This window comes from Lissotriton helveticus, chromosome 7 (assembly GCF_964261635.1).
Source record: "Lissotriton helveticus chromosome 7, aLisHel1.1, whole genome shotgun sequence".
Lineage (NCBI taxonomy): Eukaryota > Metazoa > Chordata > Amphibia > Caudata > Salamandridae > Lissotriton > Lissotriton helveticus.
The window spans coordinates 1,738,558,381-1,738,580,946 of NC_136068.1; the positions used below are offsets into that span (position 1 = coordinate 1,738,558,381).

At 43.8% G+C, this 22,566-nt stretch overlaps 1 protein-coding gene across 1 annotated transcript in view; it reads left to right on the forward strand.

Moving 5' to 3' along the window:
* LOC144767664 (uncharacterized) overlaps nucleotides 1-13,513 on the forward strand; it is a 35,416-nt gene extending 21,903 nt beyond the window's left edge. The window contains exon 3 of the mRNA XM_078651058.1: nucleotides 12,512-13,513. Within this exon, the coding sequence (XP_078507184.1) occupies nucleotides 12,512-12,776 (265 nt within the window). The 3' untranslated portion in view covers nucleotides 12,777-13,513. The remainder of the gene's footprint in view (nucleotides 1-12,511) is intronic.
* Nucleotides 13,514-22,566: the final 9,053 nt, after the last annotated feature.

Genomic DNA, 22,566 nt, shown 5'->3' on the forward strand with positions numbered 1-22,566 from the left:
TCCAGATGTGCCTCCCCATTGCTTTGGTGAGTCCCCTGGACATTGCTGGTCCACACTGTAATCTGCTTGACCTTCCTGTGTGGTTGCTTTTGCCAAGGCTTTTTGGTGCTCCCGCCGGGCACTGACCCCTCAGCACTCAACATCCTTTGTGGGACAGCTTGCATCCAGCTCCTGGTCATCCTGGACTTCTCCTGGTCCTTGTGCTTCTTCCCAGCCTTCTATTGAGAACGCCAAGAGTTTCCGACGCCACTTCAGCAAATGCACCCAGCTCCTCTGGTATAGGTAACTCGGCTACAACGGTATCCGCGGGTGGGGTGGCTCTTTACACTCTTAAGTTCCAAAGGGTTTGCTCAAAGTCCTCCTAGAAGGGTCCTTAAACTTTAAAAGTGTAACCACGACTTCTCCATAGAATTGTACAGAGCCCACGGTCTTGTTCCCACACTGCACCCGGCCTCCGTGGGGTCCCTGTCTACTCACCTTGGGTGGTTCCTACGGGTCCCAGTGGTTCTACGTGCTCCAGACCTTGTCTTGATCTCAGTCCTGACTGTTATACCACTATTTTAGTATATGGTTTGGTCTCCACCGGGAGGCCACTGTGTATTGTGCTACTTACAATTGTTCTATAGATCTCGTATTGTGTGCTTTGTGTTCTACCCTCGTGTAGAGGATAGTACCGAGTGTTATATTAATACATATTTTTATATAACCTCTGTGTGGTTCTCCTTCATTTAGTCATTCAGGAGGTGATATTCTGGTAAAACAAGCTGCTTTACTTTCCTTCAACATTAAGCCTGAAGACTGCTCTCCACAGCTATCACTAGGATAGTTTTCTAAAGGTTATCTTTGACCTTTTACATCATAAGGGTCGTTTGGACTGGTGCAAGGTGCCCACTTTAATTAGTGGACAGCATATACCAGGCCAACTTCTCACAATCTTTACACAAGATTTGAAAATACCCAATGGGCTTAACACCAGTGAAGGCCTGCACAACTTTTTTATAAGAACGCACTGTTTTACAAACTCTCCATGAAATTCTATGAGTTTAGTACATTTGTATTTGTTTAACTGACATGTCGGCAGCACCGTAAAAACAATATGATTTTGGAAGGTTTTAAGTATAATGTTTAGATCTAGCCTTATGTAACAAAAACATTTGTGACAGGAGAGTGATGAAGAAAAGATATTCAGATAATGAAACTAGAATTTGGGAACCCCACTAAGGGAAGTGTTTTATATGAGAGCAAAAGTCACTTTAGCAGTACATTGTTTAAGCATTATACAGGAATATATTTGGCAAAACAATAAGAGATGTTGATTGTATTAAATAACTAGCTTCTGCAGCAAAACATTTGTTTTTAACTGAACACTATTATCACTTTAATTAAGTAGCACTTTAAGCACTATGCACTGTATGGTGGTTAAAATATAAAACATATATTCAAGCCATCATTTGTTACATTAATGATCAAGTGACATTACTGTTTTGCACAATATTTAAATCACATGCACAAAATGTTAAGCTACAATATGAAAATTAATAACATATGATGATATTTATTTATTAATATAGTTGTTGCACATAGGGGTATACATAAAATGTTTTCAGAAATGATATGATGTCAAAAATCATTGTATGGAGAGGCAGCAAGCGCCATATGATATGGAGATTTTTAACAGATGATGATATTGTAAAATATAAATCATGAGTCTGTTTTCTAATTGCAAAATTCAGTATAGATAATGATTGGGTCTGTCTTTTATGTTTATTGGTTAATGGGAGTGTTCACAAAGTGATCAGGTAACAAATATAGACGAGAATTAGCACAGCGCATTTATGTGATCAGGGCCGCTTGTGCACGGCCGAAATGCGTCAGGGACATACAATTGCACGAAGAAACTAAAATAAAGTAATAATTTATTCGTACCTCGATGGGTCCGTGCCTACTTCGCAACTGAAGTTTTTTCATGAGGATTGGTGTTGATATATATATATATATATATCTGAATTGCAGCACAGTTTTTGCATTTTAGAGCACGTTCGTTTCAATAAATAGTATAAGCTTTCATTGTCACTCTTTGCTTTTATTGTGGACACGTGTGAGTAAGAGTATGAAATGTGATGACCTGTTACCAGGACTCCTGAGAAAGTGCAGAGTGTTATGTTTCTGGGGTGCTGAGTTACCTGTCTCTCTGCAAGATCAGGAAGGCAGGCACATCACTATGAGCTAGTGTGGATTTGTGCCTATAGGAACTGATGTGCTAAGGTGACTGAGGCCCTACATGCTGACGTCCCGTGATCCCAGGCAAAGTTCTGTTTCTGAGCAGAATCTAATAAAGTAGAACAGTCGGTTTTATAGATACATTTTGTCGCTTGAAATTTGCTTTATTAAAGATAATCAGACTAAGGGACATGCTGATACTCGATAGTTTTGGTCTGTGACCAACAACAGGCCTCACACAGTCCATAGGTGTGCGTGGAATAGGGTTGAGTGTCGAGGAGGGATTGTTTGCCGGCCAGACACTGTGACCAACTCCACGTCACGCACGGCCTTAGGCCATACATGACTTGAGACTGGCTTCCTGCGAGGAGTTGTGGCAAGCTGCGCTGTGTGGTGTTGGTGTTATGTATGGTAATAAAATAGTACGTAAAATAAAAAAAGCCTTAGAAAGTCACTGAAAACCCAATGGTTTAAGTGACATAGTTATGTATGGTAATAATATCTTTTTACATTCCATTAAAAAAACCTTAGGAACTCTAATTACCCCACATTTTACATCACTCATGACATGATCTATGACATCATTGATAACATGACTGAAACATTTCACCAGTAGGTAGTAAAAGTTAGGACCTAGTTTCCATAGGAAAAGTGGTTTTTATTTTGCCAGTAACTTTTGTGCCGTTTGGTGAATCTTCTCAAAGTAGTACGATGCTCAGTTCAATTTCTGTGTTGAAAGTTTTGGGGTGATTCGTCTAGTGGGGGGGATAAAAGGGGAGTCCCAAAAATGCTTTTTGCCCATGCAATTTCCCATATGGATTTGAACTAGACTACAGCCCAAACCACTGGACGGAATTACTCTACATATGGCAGAATGCTAGATCTTGGTCCAGAGGAAGCCCTTTTTGTTATTTGGTGTAAATTCTTTCAGTTGTTTTGGAGATCTTAAAGGAAAACCAAATTTGCATATCTAGAGGTGTGGACCTTCCATAAATCTTGCCAATCTCGTGCAGAGATCTGATTGGCTGCCAACAGTTCAACTAGGAAGTGTTAGCAGCCATCTTAGGTCTCAGACTCACCTGAGTCCCAAACAAAAACATTAAACCAAAGAGAAGGGGCAGGGTAGGAATTGCCTGACACCCTGGGGGTGGGGTCCCCCAGGGTTCCAGCCGGGGCCAAAAAGCATATTTTAAAACATTTTGTGGTGAAAATCACAACAGATTTGCAGCACAATTGTTGTAAAAAACAAGCGTGGTCTCCTGCACTTGTTTCTCGTTCAGCCCCTGAGTGGGTCAGGTCCAGAGGCAATATATCAAACAAGAGGGGAGGGGCGCATGTGGCCCCCCTCCCCAGGGGCCATTTAAGCCCCAAACCACCATCTCCCCGGGCTTGTCTTCTCGTGATGCGGATTCATGTTATCACAGATTTGTGGGTCAAGATTAAGGAACAATCACATTGCCAAAATTACATGCATAGAACATCACTGGAGAAATGTTCTCATGGTCCACTATGCAGCTGTAGTGTAGAATATGCAATAGTTATTACCCAACGAGGTAGGACTTACTAATTAAGCAGTAGTAAGCACTCCACTCGGGTAGACATTTTGTGTAAAACTGTGGACTCTTGTTGGATAAAGGGGCAAGTGAGCTTCTGTTCTGGCCCAGTCACTCACACAGCTACTGACACACCCACACAGTCACTCACACACCCACTAACACACCCACTCAGCCACTCTCATACACTCACAGACCCACACATCTACTCCCACACCCATACAGGCACTCATACACCCACTGATACACCCACAAAACCACTAACACACCCACTCATAGACCCAACAGCCAGTCACACACCTACTCACACACGTATATAACAACTCATATACCCAGTCACAGAACTGTACAGCCCCTCACACTCTCACTCACACAACGGTTTCATTTTCGGTAAATAATTCTTGTTGGCATCAGAGGACAATATAAAGCGTAAAGCATTCTATATAGCACTATATCCATTTCCAGGTTCTTAACACATTTCATATAAAACTGGTGAAGTACCCCAATCTTTATTAAAGTGCAACCAACGTTCCTTATGTACAGTTTTATCAACATCCCTAATGCCTTGAGGGCGTTCTCTGAACAAACGCTCGCTCTCTTACTCCGTAATTGCCGATTTTGCACATAACTTCAGCTGCTGTAATTTTAACTTTGCACTGTGTTATTTAATGTTATGCCGCTTTTAAGAAACTGACTTTTAAAATTACTGTGTATTCTTATACTGTGGGGAATTTTAATCTTTCACGAGGGGGGCTTTCCTTACTTCCTGCTTTGCCGGTCAGCTACTGAGAGACGCCATTTTGAGGCAGTGGCTCTTTCGTTTTTCTGGCTGCCGGCCCATAAATATGCACGCAGCGTGGATGCATGGCTGGTGTGCCGAAATCGCGCCTAGGGCAAGCCCGTCTGCGCCCGTCAGCGTCCCGGAAGCGCCCACGGCCAGTTACTCTGCCCGTTGGTCACCCGGCACCCTGGAGAGGGTGTGCTATTCTAGGAAGGCATTCTGGGCTCTTCGCTTACCAGCAGTCACTCTCATTCTCAGTTTGACTTGCGGTCTGCCTAGGACAATATCTGTGCTATATGTGGATTCAGACTACGTTTAGACTCTTTTATCTTCGCAATCCCCTGTTTCTTTTTGTCTAGGCCCTCTAGACCGCGGTCTATTTTAGTGACTCTGATTAATGCCTGCTCCTTAAAGAAGCACCATTCTGATGTGTTCGAGCTCCTCTCTGACAAACCAGTTGACTTACTGTTTATTACAGAAACGTGGTTGGATAACACATCTGACCCGTTTGTTGCTCTGGGCACCCCTAAGGGCTTCAAAATCGCCGGGGCTGATCACCTGAGAACAATTAGAGATGCTTTAACTACACGTCCTATTATGAGGATACTTGACCTCTAAGTGGCCATACCTGGCACGCAGTAGGCATCCCTGGTATGTGATACACATGGGCACCCTTGGCATTCTACATGGGCACATGGATATGTCAGACAATCTGTCCACCTGAAGTAATAGGAAATGTATGTTCTTCATGAAAATGAAACATCGATGTATTTGATATTTTTTCAATTACTAGTTTTTTTTATACCACAAATTCAAAATGTTTGTTTGGTAGCAAAATGTGTGTATTTTTATAAACGGACAAGTTGATTTTGAGAAAAAATCTTTTAGCATTTCCAAAATACATGACACTCACATTTGAGTGATAATTGAGTATGCTATGTTTGAGAAACTAATTGTTGATATTGTTTGACTTCCCTGTTGTGGCAGTTGTTTTACTACAAGCATGGAGACATTTTCATAATGCTGTTGTCTGAGGCCATTGCTTTTAAGATTGGTTTCATCTTCTTTTGGTGTAAACAAGTCTGTCATTCTGCTGTCAGAGCCTATAAGATCTGTCCAACTCTGCTGCCTACAGTCTGCATGATCTGTGCAACTTCAATTTCAAACACTGCTCCTTCAAAGTAGTTTCTCAGCCATAACAAATAAGCATTGTCCTGTTGTCAAAAAAAGAAAGAAGAATAATAGATTAAATAAACTTACCTTCCTACATTGAAGCTAAGTCCTCCGTCGTCTTTGCTCCCAAGCCAATCCTGGCGTTCCTCTCATGCTATGAGAGCAGTGCCCTAATTGGTGGGAGTGGCCTCTGTCGGCGCATCTGCTGCCGAGGGCAGTGGATGCATGAACTTAGTCTCAAGACCGCTGGGTTGAGAGGTTTAAAGTGCGCATGTGTGGCTCCCCATCACAAAACACCTGGCCAAGGAGACATGCACAATTTGAACCCTTTGGGTGCTGGTGACGGAACCACTCCGTCACCAGCCACGGACGGGCTTGCTAATGACGGAGTGGTTCCATCACGGCCCCGCCGCCACGCCTGCGCGGCAGCAATTTCGCGCCTGCGCTGAGCGTTCTATTGAGCGGGCGTGGCCGTGACGGAACCACTCCGTCACAAGCACAGCACACCCGAGGCTCGTGACGGAGTGGTTCCGTCACGAGCATGGCGGCGCCACGCGGGCCCCCCTCCCCCTTAGCGCTGCGGCGGAATTACCGCCGCAGCCAAGGGGTTAAACAAGTGCACAAGGCAGCCCATCCTCCTCTCTGCTGCTGCCGCCATTCAGCAGCTATGCCCCGTTCTGACACACTGATCGGGACGGAGTGACAAAAAATAATATGGTAATGAATTGGCTTCAATACCATTTTATTTTTTCGTCTCTGGGGGCATTTCAGTGGGGCGACGCTCCTCTGCTATACCAAGGAGCCGCCCCTGAAAATAAGTAGGCTTGAGTGAAGGTTTTATTTTGTGAGCAATGGTTTATGTAGTTCCACAATACTGGCCTTTATTTAGATGAGAGTGTCCCCACTTTCCCTCGATCTAAGCCCGACCATAGGTCTCCTCCTGTGACGTCCAGCTAGTGCTGTGTATGTATTTTCCTCCAGAGTACTGTGAAGCCATCGTGTCAGTAACTCGCGAGCTTTTGGTATGCAAGTGCCTATCTTGCGTAGCTTTTCCTCGCAAGAGGCTGAATACTGCAAAATGTTATTCCAAATTCAATCTTCATACAAAAGCATTGCACAAGTTCCAGTTTTGACTAGCTTGGATAGAACTTTATGATCTTTAATGATGTACGATATCCAGTCGCATTGCGTAGAGTTTGTGTTAAATACGCAAATGTCACAAGAGAAATGCTTTGCTACTTGTGCGCCCCTAAAAATGTATTATGTATGTATTTGTTATTTGTAGAGTGCAAACCCTGCATGGGGCAGTCATACTCTACTCAAGGTTGTAAGCAAAGAGTATTAAGGCACTTCCTGAATTGAAGGTTTGGGGTGATCCCAGTGAATATAGGGGTACTATTCCCAGAGGTGTAGCTTAGTCAATAATGTTAGGGAGTGTGAGGCTGAAATTTCCCCCCAAGCAATGAGGTGTACCCAAGTGAAAACAATGGGTGGGCTGGGTCAACTTGAGGGTGCTAATGGACAGGATTAGGCTGGTTAGTTTTCAGAGAGTGTAGGAACAGTCTCGAATATGCTGACATGCACAGTGAGAAATGTACACTAACTTCAGACCCTCCTCTTCAGAGCTCTCACTCGTGTCCCGTCATGCACTCATCCGCAACCGGAATTTACCCAGATGCCTAAAAGCGACTCTGTTCACATAAAAGAGTCAGATGCTGCATGCAAAAAAATACAGAAACAACCTATGGGGAAAAAAACCAAATACTTTTAAGGAATGCAAAGTGAACACAAAATATAATGTAACCAGGACTGCATCGCTGTTATGTATTACCTCAAGGCTTTCTACAGTTGTTGCTGAGAATTCGAGCATTGTTTTTGCCTGTAACGGAAACAAATTAAGAACCCGATAGGGACCAGTTTCAAAGTTTGCACTTACTGCCGCATCTAAGACCTGGCAGGACCTGACACACTTAAAGCCCTGCAGGTGGCACACTGATGTGAAGTGTGAGTGACGTGCAGGACCCCAAAGAGATCCATGCCCTCGGCCCTGTTTGCGCATCACACACATCTTCAAAGGTCCCTCTGCAATCCAAGGCCAGTCTTAGAGGTGGGGAAGCTATTGAAATCTCAGATCAGATGCCTGGCTTTGAGCTTCGGCTCCCACCCACTTCTTTTTGCATGACTGAGAATCTACTTGATGAAAGGGGCAGTAAACAAAAATAAAAGGATAAGTCAAATAGGAGTTAAGGACAAGGCTACATACATTTAAATAATAATGGATCATGTGAAATTGCATGCCAATATGTATTAAACCGAATATGGATTTTCAGCCAATTTTTAGATAGCTTTTTTAATTAAATCTCCAAACATATCGTGGGTGTAAACTTCAAGCTTAGTTGAGAGTCTACTAAAGTACTGGAACTTTTCATGAGCGCTGGTTCATAAGCTACAGCACTCCAGACAATATAAGGGAATATTGTGGTGTAGAAGCCATGTGGCCATTTGGGAGCATGCTTGGATGAACTCAGCTGACACCAAGGAAATATGCAGGAACTAGAACCTTCCTGTGTACCTGTTCGTTCTATACACAAACTGCACACCTGATCATCCAAGTAACCCTTAGATTGATAAAATATGAAGGCATGATCGTGGGAGGCAAGGGTTCCAAGCGCTCTCATGCCCTGAACCCAAACTAGGGTGCAATACCAGTAGTGGCTGCTACTAGACGTGGATGGTGCAGCGGGGAGAGGTGGGGATTAATTAACCCCATCGCCGCGGTGCTCGTGACGAGCCCAGCTCGTCATGAGTCACAGTGGAGCTGTGCTCACCTGTGACTCATGACGAGCTGGGCTCGTCACGAGCCCGCCCACTGATTAATTCTTCTGCACAGGGAGGGAATCATTTGTGCGTGGGAGGGCCGCGGCCGTTATGACGAGCCCAGCTCATCATGAGCACAGCTCCACTGTGACTCATGACGAGCTGGGCACGTCATGAGCATGGAAGGGATTATCATTTTTAAAAGTACCTTATAACGGCCGGCCAGCCGGCCGCCGCCTCCCCTGCGTCCTCTTCCTTCCTCCTCTGTAGTACGGCAGGGAGCAGGAAGGAGCAGGAAACACCTGGCACACAGGCTCCCCTGCGCCAATTAACGCAGCAATACAGGGTTGTGATTGGTCTGAGCCCCGTGGATCGGCACTCAGACAAAACAGGGAGCCGGTGCATGGGTGTGTAATGCAGCCTGGCAGGAACATGCAAAGTGCACACTTTTGGAGTGCAAATCACTCCTCCCCCTGCGCTGCCAAATCCCCCAACCCTCCATTTTTCCTTTTTGCACAGTGGTACAACGCTCCTCCGCTTTTGTGAAGGAGCTGCCACTTTGCAGTACAAAATTACAAGTGTTCCAATAATAGCTTGAAGTCGGAATGGTTTAAGCTCCCCTACAACTGAATGCCAGAGCACAACTGAAACCTTTGATCTTAGGACCTACCCTTCCCTTAATGTACTCTAAATTCCTACTCATAACACAGAAACCGTGGCATAACTATAGCACCCAGACTGACCAAAAGACAGTGTTTACCTATAAAAAGATAGAAAGACAGGGCAGCTTTTCTTAGGTTGTGTACTGTTGAATATGATGTAAAAATTGTCTATTGAAAGTGAATGTATTTATTTGGGTATATTCAAGTCTGGCTGCTTACGTAGACAAAGCAATACTTTAGATACTTTTGAGGCTAAAATAGTAAGGAAGTGGTTGCCAATAGTAACTATTAAAATACAAACTCTTCATTTGTGACCTCGGCTTTCCAGCCTTATAACGTGAAAGAAAAATCTACTGAAGAGCTAAGCTTGGGCGTACAATTTCCATAGATTTAGCAGGAGTACTAGACTCGAAAATCTACAAAAAAAAATGCTTATTTCAAGCTGAATGTATACTCTTAATTCGCCTGCTGAGGGAAAAATGTAGATTTAGGGAAGTACGCATTTTACATGCAGAGATTGTATTTTCCTTGCACCCTCAAAATATATGTGTGTTTGAGAAACATTCCAACCCTTTTTGAGCACTCCCTCCAACCTGGGCTGAAATATATTGGTAATATTTATCAATATCCACAAAGTTCCAGTGGCCACCTACCACAGTGGCCCTTTCGTGGGGAACCCACTTTTCCAGTAAATTCATAAATGGACGACTGTCCAATATAGCACCTGGAAATTTTGCGCGGGTCTCAGCACAATCTGCAACCACATATGTGCTCAGATCCTGTATCAGGTTCTCCAATTTGTAGTGCTTAATTTGTACATGACTAGGTTCCGGGGCCCATGATTGGTCAGAAGCCCTCAGCCTGCTCTATCAAATGTAAGGTTGCCGAATACCAGGTTTACATAGTCTTCATTCCACCTGAGGCCTCTTGAATCCACCACCGGACACTTCCTGCACTCTTATCTCATTCCAGTAGATTCGTTTTCATCCCTACTTTCTCCTTTTGTCACTGTTTTGCCCTCTTTCTCTTCCTCTTTCTTAACATCGTTTGTGTTTTCCTCTGTTTTGCTATGGAAAAATAAGTAGCGCTCCTTCCAAAAAATGTGTGCGGGTCGGTGTTTTATTTGAGCCGGTGGTAGTCAGTGGCTGCTACCGGCAATATTTTGGGGAACTTGCACTCATTTTCCCACATCAGATATTAGCTGAGGAGTCTGCAAGAGTGCGAAAAAGGATCAGGGAGCGTCTGGTAGTGGATTCAAGTCGATCAGCCTTGGTATTTGGTGCGCCTGCATGTACCGACTGCCGGCTTCTGAGCAGAGCTCAGGGCACCGGCACTCTTTTCCACAAATTAAGCATTGGTGCTGGTTCATCCCACATGCAACAACTGGCCAAAATTACGCACTGCCCATTTGTTATCACACTTTTGGCACACCTGAATAAAACTACCCTAAGTAAAATGTTGGTGTCTGAGAATATCTGAGGATCAGGCCTCCAGTGCTGTTGAAGGAATTATTATTTACCAGTGGTTAATCTGGTTCTTCTGCCATATTGTGATCTCATTAATTCAATATCGATCAACCTGTAATGTTTTTTTTAGTAGCCTCAGTAAAGGACCTAGAAAGCAGAATAAACCAGGAGGAGCTATGTATATGCTCCATCCTGTCTTCCATCGTTTTTGGCCTTTACACGTATCCCTTGGAAACCATCCTTGCAGACAGCAATATCAAGATATACCAGTAAGCTGACGACACCCAACTCTATCTCAAAATCCCCTCAACTAGCGACAGAGATCCACAGCCTGTCTCAAATGCATCCTAACCTATATGTCAACAGACTACCTGATTCTAAACCCCCATGAAGACCGAATTACTCCTGTTTGCCGACATCACCAAGCATTCTCTGATTGTTGTTGCTCTACAACTTAGATGGAAAAGGCTTCACACCTCACCTGGCAAACCAGGCCAAATTCCTCACTCAAAGAACACATTATCCAGAAGAGCAAAACAGCATGGGTCCATCTCTCTTTCGAGAAAAGTGAAACCTTTTCATCTAGGAGAGGAGTTCAGAAGATTAGTTCAAGTTCAAGACCTAGACCTAGATGGATGCAATGCCCTGTTCAGCAGCACTCCAGAGACCCCCTTGCACACCTGACTTTACCCTCACGCTAAAGCAGCTACAGCAGCTCTCTCTGCAAGCTCAGTTGTTTAGCACACATGGTCCTCTATACTAAGGCACCTGCTGACCTAGTTTCAAAACGAACTGCATCTGGAGGTCAGTGCCTGACGAGGAGCTCTGCCATCACTCTATTAGAGACTAAACACTGCAGAATGCAAAACAATTAAAAATGTAAGCCTTTTCTGCCAAGATGTTCTTCTGCCAAGGGTCTGGAACAACATCTCCCCTCCAACCTCAAAACAGCACCTGCCCTCCTACAATTCAGGAGGGAACTGAAAACTCCCTTCTTGACAGACAGTTCCTCAGATAACCGACATCCTACCTCCCTGACTAGCTCTACCTTCTGCCTCTGCCGCACTAGATCTTGCTCCCTGCACAGGGCTCCATTGCTAGCCAGCTAGATTTATGCTTTACGTATACAAAAACATACATATACACAGTCTCTATGATGTCATCATATTGGGCATAAGGTATTATTTGGTAAACAACGTTTAACACAAATTTTTTACTACGCGGTACCTTTACCACGCGGCCGTTACAACGCAAGTCTAACGACTTGCGCTGGAGGGCGCTGTGGGATAAGGAATTTTATAAATTTATATTCCAACACCTTCCCTAGTATCCACGGGGACTGGTGTTGGAATATAAAATTATAAAAATCCTAAATCCGCGCCCTCCAACGCAAGTCGTGGTAACTACTTGCGTTGTAGCGGCCGCGTGGTAAAGGTATGCGTTGTTACAACCTGCGTTGTAACAACATACATCCATATTATTTATACTTGCAGTTATCTCAGGTTTCCAGGCCATTCTGAATCGATAAAGGATTCTACCTCAGGTGAGGTGAATAATGTTTTCATCCTACTAGGCTGCATTTTGGGTTTTGTTTGTTACTAAAACATTCCAGACAACGATACTAACTACAAAGGAGGAGTAATTCTGAGGAACCACTGACTTGCATTAGAAGGAATTAACAATGAGAACTTTGATAAATAATGTTATTTATGCACATTAGAAGACCTCTGTATAGAGACATTTCTATGTGTACAGAATGTATATTTCCTAGATAGACGATTTTTTTCTCTCAAAAAGTAGATCCTCCGATTGTAATGTTGTGAAACTTTTTCTTTTCAGCGGGGCCTCAGAGCTCCAGAGAAGGCTCCCACCTCAGGAACCTGCACCCAACAAAATACTTGTTACTCAAACCGTGGCACGGGAGGCACCTGTCTACACAAATGTGATTATACCGACACTAAAAAATAGTTCAGGGACTGTCAATGTTCCCAAACGCTGGAAGAGCGAAAGAATCAGCAAGCCAAAGAAAGCGCCGGTCAACTCCGTGCCAGTACGCCGATATCCGTTGAGGCTGCGGCGACCTCCTGAACGACTAACCTTCTGAGATGGCAGATGAGGACAGTTCATTATCTAATTATCTTCCCCTTAAGGTCTCTATGAGGCCAAGCTTCTGAGAGAGGATTTCATAAACCTTCAAGAAATCTACCATATCTGTGAACTTGGCTCATCTGTTTATGGGAGTGAGTTTGTGTGGTTTTCCAGATTCTTTCTGCATTTACTGGCCAGTCTTGAAGGCTAAGGTGGTCTGCCCATGTCAACAAAAGGCAAATCTGGTTGTAATAACAGGTTTGGATCTACATTTGCTGGAAGGGGGCGATGGCAAATGTTGAATGCCTGTAAGTAATTGTGGCTGTGGATTGTGTGGTTCTGAGAGGTTACCAGTCCCTCAAAATGAGTATATGTGTCCTCAGTTAGTTCTTGTTGTAGGAGAAGCCAGTGGCACCTGATTGGCTTCGTCTGTATTTAGATCATTCTAACAATGTCTATGGTGAGAGCAATGTCTTTCTTTGGAGCAGTCTGGAGACACCAAATAGATACATTTATCAAGCAAAGAAGGAAAGTTGTTTTATGTTATTGGACAGAGAAGCACATAATCTGACTAAATTATGTCGATTTGGGGTACTACCCTCACTGGGGTAACACCTTCCCCTCATGACAACTCTCCATGGTCGATTGCTATCTTGCTAACCTTGTGCAATGACATTTAATGGTTGTTAGTGACACTTCTATGTATCTATCACCTCTCTGACATCAAGAGGCCCCAGCTGACAACACTCTTGTACGTCCTCCCTTTGTCAGGTAAAGATTATGGGGCTTATTTAAAAGCCTCTTGCTCCACCGGTGCACCACTTTTTCCTCATATTAAAAGTGACCCTTGTAAATAAGCCCCTTCCATTATAATGCATATTGCTCCACGCAGACTCCCTACATGCTGATGCTGTCTTTAATACTTTATATTCACTGACCTTATTACATTACTCACAAATCATATCTTAACCGCCTTCACCTTATACATATGGACTTTTGTTTTAAAGTGCTCTGCCATCCCTTGAGGGTTTGAAGTGTTACAGCAAAAACTTAAAATACAATTAAAAAAAGACACCTTTACAGGTGATCAAGACTGAGATCTCTCTCAAACAGCTAAGAAAATAAAATGTTCATTTTATATACAGTTTTTTGGGTCACAATTTGCCTATGGTGTGGCCTTACAGCGCTACCAAGAGGCTTCCTAGTGCGGATATCTACTACAGAATCAGAGTTTGACATCTCACTCCTTTTGTATCATTTCAGCTCTGTACTTTGTTGTGTAGCCAGGTAAATACTTGTTGCCCTACACTCGCCTATCCTGGGCTGGTCTCAGTACTTCCTAGTTCCAAGATTCAAAGGGGACTGAGGTAGGACCGAGACTGACTGGGATTGGGAGTGCCTGTCAACCTGGCAGGTATCTGAAAGCTTGTGAGACACTATTTACAACTCCTGACCAGTATTTGATATGGACAAGTGTGACAAAGGCTGACAGAGGCTCTCATAGCTCCTGCCTGGTTTGGAAATGGTATGTCAATGTGATATCCCTATATAACGTTGGGGGTTGAAATAACGAGAGAGAGAGAACTACCAGCCAACGTTGGGCAAAGATGATGAGGAAGTACATTCCCTGAATAAATCATCTGGTTCTTCATTGTTGGTACTTACATAAAGGAGTTCATGTTTTCACTCCAGTTATACCCCAACTTAGGCCCCCATTAGGATGGCAGGCGGACTTTGCCCACCCGCCATCCCATCGTGGAAAGGGACCGCCCGCCATAAGGGCGGGAGTCCCGTGGGGGAAATTAGGATGCGCCCGCCACAGTGGCGGCACATCCTGTATTTTTAACATTGTGGCGGGCGGCGCTTAAAGCACCGCCCGCCGCAATGGTAAAATTACATGTAGTGCATTTCAAAGCACAACGTGACAGGCACGTTGTTCTTTGAAACGCTGGGGGGTACCACAGGTACCCCGCATGTGCACCCCCCACATCCCCTGGAGTTCCTGGGGGCCCACAACGGGCCCCCAAAGCAGACTCCCCATGCTTAGGCATTGGAAAATGCCCATACTAATATGGCTGGCGGTGTCTGATAGACACCGCCACCATAGAGAACCCAAAAGCGGCGGACGGTCTTTCCGTCCGCCGCGGACCCCACAGCCATAATAATATGGCAGGGGGTCATTCCGGCACGGATGGCGGGCGGATCGCCCCCGCCATCCTAATGGGGGTCTTAGTGTCCTGCCCAATATAGAACACTTCATTGGCGACGAGGTATGAAAGCCCCCCAGGCTGTGGCCTCGGGCATGAAAGGCCCCTGTTGGACCACAATTGCCATAACCTCTGGTCTTTCCAAAATAGTGCAGCATTTCTTCTCCCTGAGATCTTGGGGACAGAGTGCAGTGCTTGGAGATCTATCCATAAGAGGACCTTTTTATAGTAGCCCCTAATCTGAAAGGAGCCATCACATATACTGTCACAGCCTCGCACATCATAGCAACCTACTGAGGCCATCAACCTGTCTCCTGGGCTGCCCCCAGAAGATAAGGAAGGCATAAAAAAGGTGGGGGGTGAATGAGCTGCTTGAAGATCCTTCCCCTGCAGCAGTGCTCCTGCCTGTCCCCCACCACGTTAAACTCTGTAGACTGCCTACCCCACCTGCACTGCACCCAATCACAAAAGTTTACATTGACACTCAGCTCTAACCTCCTCCAGTGCTTGGAGAGCAGAGATGGGCTAGAAATTCGAAGGGATTGCACCTGATTTCACCAAACCCAAGTAATATGAAGCAGGGCTCAGGAAACGAAAGAAAACCACAGAGATGGGGCTCCTGCTTGTTCGGCTATTTACCACGCTTCCTTTCTCCCTAATGAGCCTGAGTCATCCAGCATAATATACATTGCCAACTAAAGTGGAGAAACCAGTAAAAGGTGGGTTCAGAGGTACGTAGCACCCAGCACCCAGCACAAACTATGTGCTGAAAGCCAATCATGGTGCCAGCCCCTCATGGGCCCCAGCAGCTTGGACACACCACGCAGACACAAAGTAGTCTGACCTACATGCCTGTTCCTTCCACATCAACAACTGCACAATCTGCAAAGTGGTGCTACTTTCTCAAAAGCCTAAGGCATCAGGTCCAGAGACACAAGGTGAGTGCCTCATTATTTCTAAATGTGAGATACTTGGTTTATCTGGTGATTAGAAGTGACTAGATGGGAGGGGATGAACAGCCTCATGGTTGGCCTTACTGTGAGCTGGTGGCCCAGGCAGCAGCCACCACTTGCTGTACACCATCATCTCTGAACATAAAGCTCTAAAAGGTCCCTTCCCAAGGGCAACATAGACATTAAGTATCAACATGTGTCCCCTTGAAAATACTGCATACATTTTTACCATACCTATTAGAAATTGCAAAATGAGAATTGGCTTTACCTCCATCAGGATTCGCTTTTCTGTTATTTCTAGGTTTCTAGGAACACAGACAAAAGATCTTTAAATTTAGAAAGGATCATTATGGAGTTCATGAAGGGCCTTTTCAGAGGCTTTCCTCTTAAAGAAAAATTGTCACCGGAATGATAGCTAAATACTTTATTAGCAGCTTTGAAGCACACCCACTTTCGAGCCTATTCATAAACCTGACATAAAAACACCTTTGATTGAAAACCACTTTCCTGCTGCCAATCTTTTACAAGAATGAGCAAATTTCAAGTGCTTTCTTGCACAGAACCTTTTGGTGTTTTTCTAGAGACAGTGTGACCTTCACAACCAACCCAAAATTGATTCTGACAGTGTCAACTGCATTTTATAGAAATCAAAGGATTTCACTGTCAACATTTTCCCCTAATCCAACCACCGTTTTAAAACCAAAAACCATTGAAATTAACCAGTTTATACTTTTTTTTAAAGTTACGTATTACTCCACTTAACCTTTTTTTTCATTTTTTAAGTTTTTTGTAATGTTCAGTATTGCCTTATTATAATGCTTTTTTCATTTTTACATTCCTGTGGAACTACCTAGAAGTCCTATGGGGCTTCACAGGGGGCCACTGTGACTACTGCGGGAATCCATCGAGTCAGTGACAACCCAAATCTTTTTTTTTAAAGGTATCCCCCCCAGCCCACTATTTGCAATTTATTTTTTAGGACTCCAAGTCTTAGTCCCTGAGTCTTATAATGGTGGAGGCATAATTTTTAGGTCGAGCATCAGTCCGCATGCGCTGTCGGCAAGACCTGCTGTCATCAATAATACAGCTCTATTCCCTCCTGCTACTCACCATTGGTCAGACTCTTGCGTGCAGTTCTTTACTGCCTCATAATTGATACAGCCCACGATACGTCACTTCCCTTGTTCAGCTGAGGAGCACCGGCAACGTACTAAGCATGGGCGGAGTTTGTGGAGTTGTGCTATTCGGAACCCCGCAAAGTCACAAAAAAACTCCGCTGGGCTACGCGTAGCTCCGCAAGCGGCAGAGTTCCATAGAAAAATTCCATTCGAGTGATTGCACAGTGCTGATGCTTGTCCGCACTGTGCAATCATCGCAAATGGCACCTTGCACAGTCCCAAGCGGTCCCTTCTTTCCCTTTTCTGCCACTCGACTAGATTTTTACTCGAGCAGCAGCTTTCTCAACGCGAACAAGCAGTTTCTCATCGCGAGCGGTCGCGAGCAAATGCGACCACTTGCAATGAGAAACCTGACCACCCCGCGTTGAGAAATCTCACGGGATGTTTATTTTACACACTCGCGCTCGCCAACTTGATGTTGATGTTTGTGAACGAGGAAAAATCTCCGCTACGCGAAGCAGAGTTTTTCGGAACTCCGCGAGCTCCGTGTAACGCGAAGTGCGGGAAACTCCGCAAACTCTGTGAGCGGAGCGTAGTTCACCACCCAGGGTTACTAAGTACAGTATCATTGCCCTTGCAGTGCTTTTCTATTAGTTTAAGAGGACTTCTTTTTTTTTTCCTGCACCTTCGGACTGCATCTTTCAGTGTCCCAGACGTTTTTCGAAACGTTATTAGTTCGACTTCCTTGTATGTAACAAGGGAGTTAGTCCAAGGTCGTACCTGACATTGAAATAAGATACGTCACACACACTTGCACGCACGCACACATAAACGCGTATTTTAAAATGCATTTTAATATGATGCATTGCTAGCTTTGATTTTGTCCATATCTCAAGCAGATCCAAGCAACTACAGTTCCAGCATTTGAGACCTATTTAAGCGTATTCGACTCAACAAGTCTCAAGTTTTAAAACAACTGCAAACCGGTCAGCCAAAAAAAACAACTTTTTAAATCCATTACCGTGAGGTGGCCATTTAAGTTAGGTTATTAACCCCCGACACCTGAATGAATGACGGATACACTATATTAGACAAATGGTAGTAACACACAAGACTGAAATGTCATGAATCGGAAGGAAGGTGAGGGGGAGGTTAATGAGTATTGTTTAGTTTCTGTTAAAGCTCTTTTGGCCGATATGTACTGTTGTAGACACTACCTTTGGGAATGCACATCATCGGGGGATATTAATGGACCCTTACTTATGGTCCGACACATGCTTTGGTATAAATGCTGAATCCAAAAATGTGTCTTATACAAGCAAAATACGTATTGTGCAGAATATAAATTGCTAATAAAAATATATTAAAAAATAGAAGTTAGTTTATTAACGGCGTGTGAAAGTGAAAGAGGCACATGGCCATCTGAAATGTAAATTAGCAACCAGAAATGGCAGTTTCACTGGCGCAGAGGTCGCCTTACAGGTTTGCGAAATAGGAAACCGACAATTCGCCTGTAATATATGTAGTCACTGCTCTCAGCAGAAGCGAGTTTTAGTGCTTCAGCAAACACCCATGCATATTCTGCACACACATATGCGTATTTTAAAATGCGTTTTAAAATGATGCATTTTAACCTCCAGTGTTATCACTGTTTGCAGTGCTACCTTTGTTTTTTGTCCATTACTCAAGCAGATCCAAGCAACTACAGATCCAGCATTTGAAACCTCTTTAAACGTATTTGACTCAACAAGTTTTAAAAGAACTGCAAACCAGTCAGCCAAAAATACAACTTTTTAAAACCATTCCCGTGATGCGCCCATGCAAATTAGTTTATTAACCGCGTGTGAAAGTGAAAGAGGGACATGGCCATCTGAAATGAAAATTAGCCACCAGAAATGGCAGTTTCACTAGCGCAGATGAGGCCTTAAAGGTTTGCAACAAAGGAAACCGATAATTTGCCCGTAATATATGTAGTTTCTGCTCTCAGCAGAAGAGAGTTTTAGTGCTTCAGCAAAACCGCCTGTATATTCTGTACAAGAACAGCTACAAGTAATAAGAAGTCGCCATATAAACAATGTTTACCAGAGCAATGTCTTCTCAACAAGGCATATGACATTTGCAATAAATCAATAATGTGTAAATAGTGAAGCTTAATCAATAAAAGCAAAGCTAAAGAAACAGAAAAAGCAATGGACGGTGTTGCTACAGGCATAAAATAAGGTAGTTCCAAACAAATATAAGGTATTGACAGCATGAATTAAATATTTAAGCTTCAAATACTTCTTTGTGGGGTAGAGCACGTTGACCTTTAAGTTGTGAGTGTATTGTGATCGCTGTCCGGGCCATACGGAGATAGGCAGAACTGGGGACTTTCTGACGGTTTTGGGAGGTTTGGTGTGTAACACAGCAGGTAGAGTGCTTGTTAGAGGCATTGCAGGTACCACAGATGCAAGCATCATCAGGTCTGGACTACACCTTGGACCAGATAAGGCTGTTATGTAAATGACAGCAGCCATCAGGCAGGTCGCAGATAACAAGCATTTGCAATGCAATAGGTCACGCATTTATGCGAGTTTGAGCAATTGGCATTGTAAATGACAATACCTTGTATTTACATTTTGGTTTTTAAAACATAAATGGCATTGTCATTTACAATCCTAATAGGTCAAACTCTCGCAAATTCGAGACCTATTGCATTGCAAATTATTGTTCTTCGTTGTGGCCAGCCAATGACATTGCTTGGTTCCCCAGGTGTTCCCCAGGTGTCCCACAGGACTAGCCTATCAGAATCTTCCTTTGCAGGTTTTTTCCATGGGACTCCCGCGGCAACAGATATTGCTGTTTCTTTAAATCTTATTTTCTCTAAAATGGCTAAACAGAATTACACCAATCTAGAGTAACAACCTAACTTTCTGCCAAATCTGGTGTAATTTTATTAAGCTCTTTACTTTTCCGGATTCAAATTGCATGGGGAAGAAATGTGTGTGGGCAGTCTCCTATTTTTCTCAGCCCCTTGCTTGCCGGAACTGAGTTGGATAAACTTATTTTTTGATATTTTAGGGGAGATCCTACAAACAGCAGCAAATTATTATATTGTACTATTATATTATGTTATGTTATGTTATATTATATTATATCATATCATATATTACCAAGTGGCGGTCACCACTGGGTGGCTATAGTTAGGACCAAGTTTCCATACAAAAATAATTTATGGTTTGTTAATTACTTCTGCACCATTCAACTAATGTACACAAAACAGAACTTCATCCACCTTAGCTCTTTCCTGGAAAGTTTCACGATGATCTATCAGGCAGGGGCAGAGAAAAGGGGAGGCGTCCCAAAACCGATTTCTCCCCCCCACCTGCAATTTTCCACAGGAAAATTTGACACAGCTCCAGCCAAAACGGCTGAAGAGAATTACTCCAAATTTGGCAGAAAACTAGATCTTGGTCCAAAAAGCATGCTTTAGGTGATTTAGTGTAAGTCCAGTCAGTAGTTTTTGTGAAATTAAAGTTTAAAATGTATGCATGTATCACACCACGGAGGATCTGATTGGCTGCCACCACATCAACTAAGTTGTGATGGCGGACAATTCAGGCCACAGGGATTCAATCCTCTGTCCTAAAAATAAGTTAGAAAGCTACGCAGAATAAAAAATAAATGCGGGCTCCCTCCTTTTTAAAATAAGACCCTGGGATGGGCCAGGGCACAGGGGGTTCGTACATTTTGATATTTTGGGAGGGAGACTTACAGCACCTCCTCCCTGAGCCCCAGGAGGCCCCAGAAACCCCACCCCACAGGGTTTGTATTATTAGTAATAGGGAGAGGGATACGCAGTCCCCCTCCTTGGGGCACTGGAGGTCTTGGGACTCATTCAAATCTCCAGACATTGATCTATTTAGTGTGGTGTGGGACATCTTGTCATGTGGGTAAGAAGTATCTGTACTCCAAACCACTAGACTGGCTAAACAATGACGAGGACTTCTCTTTGCAGTCTACACTCTTTATCTCCGATCTGTCCAGTGTTGTACTTCTTTTTTTTTTCTTTTCAAAATTCTTTATTGATTTTATATAGAGCATACAAAGAGACAGTAACAGGGTTATCATAACTATCTTGAGTTGTTAGAAGGCAAGGTTGTACATTTATAATGAATTGTGGGGGGCAAGCATGTATGATGGGAAACATCCTTTACAACGCAACTTTTACCACGCAGTGCTTTTACATCGCAACTTTTACAACTTGACTCAGCCAAAAGTCTGGGGGTTATCATCAGTAAAGATCTTTCGATGAAGCCCCAGATAAATGCCACTGTCTCTTCTTGTTTTTTCCAACTGCGCAAAATTCGGAAAATCGCGCGGTTTCTTACCACCGAGGCTCTTACCTTAGCCCTTTTGACGTTAGTCATCTCTAGGATCGACTACGCCTATTCCTTGTACATAGGCATCACAGATTATCAACTTAAACGTTTGCAGCTTGTTCAGAATCAGGCGGCACGCCTCATCTTCCATCAACCGAGGCACCATCACGTCCGCCCCCTGCTAAGATCTTTGCACTGGCTCCCTGTTTCTGAACGCTGCAAATTCAAGCTGGGCTGCCTTGTTTTTAAATCTCTGGGTGGCTTAGGTCCTATCTTTATCTCTTCCCTCATTCATCCTTATGTCCCCTCTCGCAATCTTCGCTCGGCTCACTCGGCTTTACTCAAAATCCCGAGAGTCAAGTGTAAGAAATGGGGAGGTTTAAGATTCTCATTCCTTGCTCCATCTTTTTGGAATGCCCTCCCATTGGACATAAGGCTTGCTTCTCCCTATACCTGTTTTAGATCCCTTCTTAAGACTTATCTGTTTCGCATTGCATACAACTAAAAAGTTTTTTTCTTCTCCGTTCTTTTTCCTTTTCTCTTTTTTGCTGTTGCTGCTGTGCACTCCCTTGTCCTGTCCAGGCGGTGCCCACCGTCCTTCTCTGCCCCAGCGCCAAGAAACTGTATAGTGTATGCTGCGCTTTACAAATGCCTTTCACATCACATCACATCACAACGCAAACCATTACAACGCATTGCGCTGGGGGCGCTCTAGGATAGGGAATAGATTTAATTTACTATCCAACACCTTCCCTAGTGTCCACAGGGTCTGGAGTTGGAATAGTAAATTAAACTATTCACTATCCAGCACCCCAAAGCGCTATGCGTTGTAACAGCATGCGTTGTAAAAACCGCGATGTAAAAGCATGCGATGTAAAAGCATGCGTTGTAATGTCATACATCCATGTATGATTGGTCAATATGATCACCCCTGTATACTGTGGAGAAGAGAGATTAGAGAAACGAGAAGGTGGACAGATAGAAGCAGAAAGGAGCGCAATGAGTAGTCCGGCTGTATTGATCAGTTCTGACATACTGAGGAATAGTTGGCAAAAGTGCAGTTTCAGCTTGGTGGGTCTGCATGCTGTACCCAAAGTGCCAGCAACCTGGGTGATCTTCTGATTGACTTTGAGACTACAATAGACTAACAGTCATGTTGTAGATCCA